Below are 6,905 nucleotides of genomic sequence, written 5' to 3' on the forward strand. Positions count from 1 at the left end.
TACATATAATATGAAAGTATTGTATATAATAATGTTCAATTATTCTATTTATGTGACACCCTTTTACATTAACTCTCTGCCCAATAGAACAGATTTATACATATAATGAAAAGGAGAGAGTAGTAAAATACTGATTCCTTACTTAGTGTTTGCATTACACCAAACCAATAAAAAGTGATCCTATAAATTTCTTTTTTACAGCCACACAATTACTCTGAACCCCTTTTTGACTTGTTGCAAAAGTATTTTTTTTTTTTTACTACGTGCCTAGTCTTCACATAAAATGAAATGGAGGGAATAGTAACTTCTTTTTGCTGGCTGAAGTCAAAGCTTACGACTTCTTTTCAAAGTATATCATGGCCAACAAAGAAAACCAATCAATACTAGGTTTTAAATTCTAAAAATCTTTAATGTGCCTCACCAACTTTAGCTACTACCACCACTACTTACTACTACTACTACAAGGAAAGACTAACTTTTAGTTTAGCTCTGTGCTAATTAAAATGTTTTAACGGAAGTATGTCTCTCTTTTTAAGATGGAAAGGGACCCAACAGCACCAGAAGAATTTAAAAGGAACAGATAAAATTGGTTGACTTGGCAATTTCATCAGGAATCACAAAAGCAGCCATAGGAAATCATATAGACCATGCACGAAACGAAATGTAAAGTAACCAGTCAAAAGAACATATTTTGACTTCAACAACAGCATAGTTCAGTTTAGAAAGACACAATAGGAAATACTAATTGCTACAAGCGCAATAGAAAACCATCAACCGAACAACACAAAAACAAACACATTAGACCACAATAGTCACTCAATACTCATCTCCTTCATCACCCCCTTCTTCATCGTCAACTTCAGCACCAACCTCCTCATAATCCTTTTCCAGAGCAGCAAGGTCCTCGCGTGCTTCACTAAACTCCCCTTCCTCCATACCCTCACCCACGTACCAGTGCACAAAAGCACGCTTGGCGTACATCAGATCAAACTTGTGATCAATGCGCGAGAAGACCTCAGCAACACTGGTTGAGTTAGAGATCATGCACACAGCTCTTTGCACCTTGGCAAGGTCACCTCCAGGGACAACAGTTGGTGGTTGGTAGTTGATACCACACTTGAATCCAGTAGGGCACCAGTCAACAAATTGGATAGTACGCTTGGTCTTGATGGTGGCCACAGCAGCATTGACATCCTTTGGTACAACATCACCACGGAACATAAGGCAGCAGGCCATGTACTTGCCATGGCGAGGATCACACTTGACCATCATAGAAGAGGGTTCAAAGGCACTGTTTGTGATCTCTGCTACTGAGAGCTGCTCATGGTAAGCCTTCTCAGCTGAAATGACTGGAGCATAGGAGGAAAGCATAAAATGGATTCTGGGATATGGTACAAGGTTGGTCTGGAATTCATTCACATCAACATTCAACGCTCCATCGAACCTCAAAGAAGCAGTCAGAGAAGATATGACCTGCATAGCAAGTACAGAAATTACTATCTACAATTGAAGAAGAATATAATATGTAAGACCGTGCAGAATGATATGCACTCAATTACCTGTGAAATAAGGCGGTTAAGGTTGGTGTAAGTGGGGCGCTCAATGTCGAGTGAGCGCCTGCAAATGTCATAAATGGCCTCATTGTCAAGAAGAATTGCAACATCTGTGTGCTCAAGCAGCGAGTGAGTTGAAAGCACACTGTTGTAAGGCTCCACAACAGATGTTGAGACCTGTGGTGAGGGATAAATTGTGAATCCAAGTTTTGATTTCTTGCCATAGTCAACTGAGAGACGTTCCAGTAGAAGTGACCCAAGGCCAGAACCAGTGCCACCACCAACAGCATTGAAAACCAGAAAACCTTGAAGGCCAGTGCAGTTGTCTGCAAGCTTCCTAATGCGGTCCAAACAAAGATCAACTATTTCTTTCCCAACTGCAAACATGACAAAAAGATAACTACCAGCACATTATTGAGCTAAAAAAAAATAGGTAACATTGCATCAAGGAATAATGGTTACTTGTGTAGTGGCCACGGGCGAAGTTGTTGGCTGCATCTTCTTTGCCACTGATGAGCTGCTCAGGGTGAAAGAGCTGTCTGTATGTTCCCGTCCTGACTTCATCAATGACAGTAGGCTCAAGATCTACAAAAACAGCACGTGGAACATGCTTTCCAGCTCCAGTTTCACTGAAGAAGGTGTTGAATGCATCATCACCACCTCCAATAGTCTTGTCACCCGGCATCTGGCCATCGGGCTAGGGGAGAAGTGAAAGACAAGATTTTCAGTAATGCAGAATAAACAGGACTTCAAAACAAAAACTTGTACACAAGCGCTATAGAATGCAGAGAATTAAATTGAATCTACACAATACTTCAATATATGTTCCAACTGTCACTGAATCGTATATGATCGCAACCTAAATGATACATCGTACATTAACAGCAATTATACAGAAAATACATTTGAAATAAATGTAATAAAGGTCTTTAAACTTTGAAAAAACACATGTTACCCCCTAGCATTCGACAAGATTAAGGCATGGGTGGCTCAAGGGTGAGGCTAGTAAAGCCTTTGCTTTAGGCCCCAAAAATTTTGAGGCCCCAAAATGTGTTAATGGTAAAATACGTAATAATATTTTGACCTAGACAGTTTTGAACTTTGTAGAAATAAGTATAAAATCCGTGTAAAAAGGTTTTAAAAAAACAAAGAATATTACATCAAATCTTCGTATTAGTAAATAAAGTTTTTTACATCAAGATCCAAGGTAGTGTATTGCAAACATATGACTAACATCTTATTAACTTGAATTAACCCTCGATAATATAAATAATAATAATATTACTAAATAAAGCTAAAAGTCATATATCTTGTATGAATACTATTGTATAAATAAATACAGAAGGAAAAAAGATGACATCCAAGTTTTTGCATATGCGTATAAAATTTAGATTCTTATTAGAATTCGGCTTTAGGCTACTAAATTCGTAGAGCCGTCCTTGGATAAAGGATGATTTCACAAAAAGAAATTACGTAGTTCCTGCCCTTTTAAATACCAATCGATACATCAACCTATCTGTAACCAGCATATAGGACATTAAAGAAATAAGAAACTGTATTAGTTCTAAAATGTAAAGAAGTACGCATAGAGTTTGCAATTTCAAGTGGATCTATAAGAAAAAAAAAGGAATTTCATTCCGATATATTCAAAAGCAACTAGATTTATTGCCGCCAATTTTCAATTCCAATAGAATTAGGGAGATAACAATGCACATCTAGTGCTCCGTAAACACGTTACACGTATAGACATAACAATGCCATGCGCAAAAAATATACAAGTACTTATTATTCTAATATATTCAGGAACAAGCAGATCTACATAAAACAGCGTGATCAAATCGTGATAGCAGGTTATCAAACGCATAACAAACAATTACAAAAATCAATTTCGCAATGACAGATTTATCGACATTAATGTACCTATTTGAAGAAAGAAAAATAGCGATAAGACCGCAAAGGAAACCAAAATGCGCACACATAGGCGCACAATTTTTCTTCAACTAGATCTATAAGATGATATCATACTTTTCATGAATATCTTTTCTGAATCAACCTAGATCTATACAAAAAAACAGCGTCTTCAAATAGTTCTAACCGCCAGAATACGCATATTAAAAATAAAAAATAATACTCCCTCTGTTCCAGTTTATGTGAACCTATTTCATTTTTGGTCTGTTCCAAAAAGAATGACCCCTTTCTAAATTTGGTAACAATTTAGCTTAAACTTACAATTCTACCCTTAATGAGAAGCTTTTATAACCACACAAATACTCTGGCCCCTTTTTTGCTTGTTTAGGACCACAAATTCCAAAAGTCATTCATTTTTTCTTAAACTGCGTGCCCAGTCAAACAGGTTAATATATATAAAACAAAATTTCACAATGGATCTAAAATGTGCACACATGTATAAACAATTTTCAATTCATATGCTTAAATTCAAACAGATATATAAAAATACCTGAATGCCATGTTCTAGGCAGTAAAGTTCCCAGCATGCATTTCCGACCTGAATACCGGCCTGGCCAATGTGGATTGAAATGCACTCTCTCATTTTCACAATTGTTGTTTTTTCAAAAATTCAAAAAGAGAGTGTAGAAGGAGAATGGAACAGGAAACGGCGTTTATCAAGACGCCTTCCGAAAATTTTCAGATCTGGGTATCTGTTGAATTGAGGGCGGTTTATATAAGAATGCCAGAAATGGCTCTCCGAAAAAAAATCTAGGGAGTGGAGAAAAAGAAAAAATCTAGGGACCGGAGAAAAAGAAAAAAATCTGAGGTGAAATAAAATTAACCGTCGTTAACTAATTGAAAAAAGAAAATAAACCGGGGACCGCGGTTTATCATTAATGATTATCCTAGGAGTAATTTGCCAAAGTTGAGTTTTGATAGTACTTTATTTTGGCTTAATACATGATTACCACCCTAACTTGCATTAAAATGCTTCATACCCACCGAAAGAGTCGTGATGGCACCTAGTCTCTAAACTAGATAAGCCTAACATTAACAGAAATAATATGAATATTTACTAACTTCATATTATATAACTCTGAACACTCACAATTCCCAAAACCGGTGGTACAAGTCATAAGTCTTTCTAAGAGTAGTTAAACAAAATAAATACAACACTGTTCCAGAACAAGAAGGAACGAATGAAAGCAAATACAAACGAAGGTGACTCCGAGGCCTGCGAACGCAGTAGCAGGTTTACCTTGAGTCTCCACCGCGACGATCCGCACAACTATTACCGATCAAATACCTGGACCTGTACACAAAAAATGTACAAAAGCGTAGTAAGTATCAAGACTAACCTCGGTGGGGTAGTGACGAGGAACAGTCAAGACATCTACTAGTCAAATAAATTGAACATGATATAATAATGACCTATCAAGATAAAATTAACAAAGTAATATCAATAGCAGGGAGTAATCCAACTACAAATAGTAGAGACAATAAAAGGGAAACACGGATAGTAATGAACGATAATCAAGTAAATTAACACCAACATAACTGGGACACAGACAAGTAAGGATACGTTCAAACAAAGAAAGCGATGCCAACTCAATCATTCACATCATTTCTAATACACAATTCCGACCATCTCAATCATCATTATCTCAAGTCATAATATCACATTCCACACCTTTAGTACACATGGCACCTTGAGCCCACATACCTTAATCTCACTTTGATCAACATCATCCTCATGCCACACAGTACATAGGGTCCATAACCCCAATGCAATAAAGATGTTCAAGGAGTCTCATTTACATAACAATAAGTAGATTACGACTTCTAAACCAATTAGGAAATCAACAAGAAAAGATGAAGTTATTTTTAGAAATTATTTGAATAAGAAAATACCTTTTTAAATAAAATATAACAGCGAATAAACCATTACATTTAATATAGGATTTTAAATGAAATTAAAACTTAGTAGAAATTTTCTTTTAAGTAAGATTCAACATCATTGGGTTAAGGAAAATTTTAATTGAGAAACTAGTTGATATAGACCATAACATTTATAGAAATTGTGAATTTTGAAAGGTGTGTACATATACACGGTGGCTTCAAATTTGAAAGCCATTTATAGCAATGTAGTACTGATTACTTTATTTTAAATTACGATATTACTAATAACTTAGCGGGACCGGAGGAAATGACTCAACGTAGTAAATTTACTTTAAATACTAATTAACCAAAATAATAGTTTCAGAGAAAGAATTCAAGGAACAACGGCAAGTCAACAACCCAATGCCAATAACTGACCCTCAAAACTCAGTGAAACCCGAAATACAAATCGTCAAAGTTTTAAACAAATGGACCAGGATCTTCTCAGTATTCAGCTATAACCAAATCCTAAATGAAATGTAAAACCACCGAATAACTTGTACAGTCAAGAGGAATACATAACACATATATCTATTGATGCGACGCGCATCCCGATCCCACAAATCCTCCCTTATTCCTCCTTAACAATTACAATAAAAGTAAATATTATATATTTGTTGCGGCGTGCAACCCGATCCCACCAATCTTCCCTTATTCCTCCTTAACAATTACAATAAGAGTAAATAGTATATGTATCACCATATCAGTAACAACATGATCATTCACCCTTATTACTCCTTGTTGCAGTGTGCAACCCTATCCCACCAGTCCACCCTTATTACTCCTCAATATATATATATATATATATATATATCACCCTTATTCCTCCTGTTGCAGTGTGCAATCCGATTCCACCAGTCTACCCTTGTTACTCCTCAATATATATATCACCCTTATTCCTCCTGTTACGGCGTGCTACCCGATCCCACCTGTACACCCTTATTACTCCTTGTTGCAGCGTGCATGTAACGACCCGACCGGTCGTTTTGAGCTCCAACGCGTCGTTCAACAGTTAGAGGCCATGAGCAGCTTCATTTCGGGTATTATGACTTGTACGTGTGGTCGGTATTAAATTTTGGGAAGTTCAGAGTCGATTTGAAAAGAGAATTCTCATTCGGAAGCCTTAAGTTGGAAGAATCGACTAAGATTGGATTTTTGAGTAAACGACCTCGGAATCAGAATTTTAAGGTCCCAACAGGTTCGTATGATGATTTCGGACTTGGGCGTATGTTCGGATCGGGTTTTGGATGACCCGGGAGTGTTTCGACGCCTATTGTGGAAGTTATCATTTTAGAAGAATTTCATAAGTTTGGGTTAAAGTGCATTTTAGTGTTATCGATGCCCGTTTGGGATTTCAAGTCTGTGAATAGCTCCGTACGATGATTCTGGTATTGGGAGCGCGATTGGAAGTAAATTCAGAGGTCCGTAAGTCATTTTGGAGTCATTTGGCTAAAGTTAGAAATT

General features: G+C 36.7%; 1 protein-coding gene across 1 annotated transcript; it reads right to left on the reverse strand.

Annotated features, from left to right (window-relative positions):
- Nucleotides 1–575: 575 nt before the first annotated feature.
- LOC109218071 (tubulin alpha-3 chain) lies at nucleotides 576–4,299 on the reverse strand. The gene is made up of 4 exons (XM_019382391.1): nucleotides 4,012–4,299; nucleotides 2,016–2,250; nucleotides 1,560–1,930; nucleotides 576–1,473 (listed from the first exon to the last, which is right to left on the reverse strand). Exons 1-4 carry the CDS (start codon nucleotides 4,102–4,104, stop codon nucleotides 817–819), a joined length of 1,356 nt encoding a protein of 451 aa, XP_019237936.1. The 5' UTR covers nucleotides 4,105–4,299; the 3' UTR covers nucleotides 576–816.
- Nucleotides 4,300–6,905: the final 2,606 nt, after the last annotated feature.

Source organism: Nicotiana attenuata, unplaced genomic scaffold, assembly GCF_001879085.1.
Source record: "Nicotiana attenuata strain UT unplaced genomic scaffold, NIATTr2, whole genome shotgun sequence".
NCBI lineage: Eukaryota > Viridiplantae > Streptophyta > Magnoliopsida > Solanales > Solanaceae > Nicotiana > Nicotiana attenuata.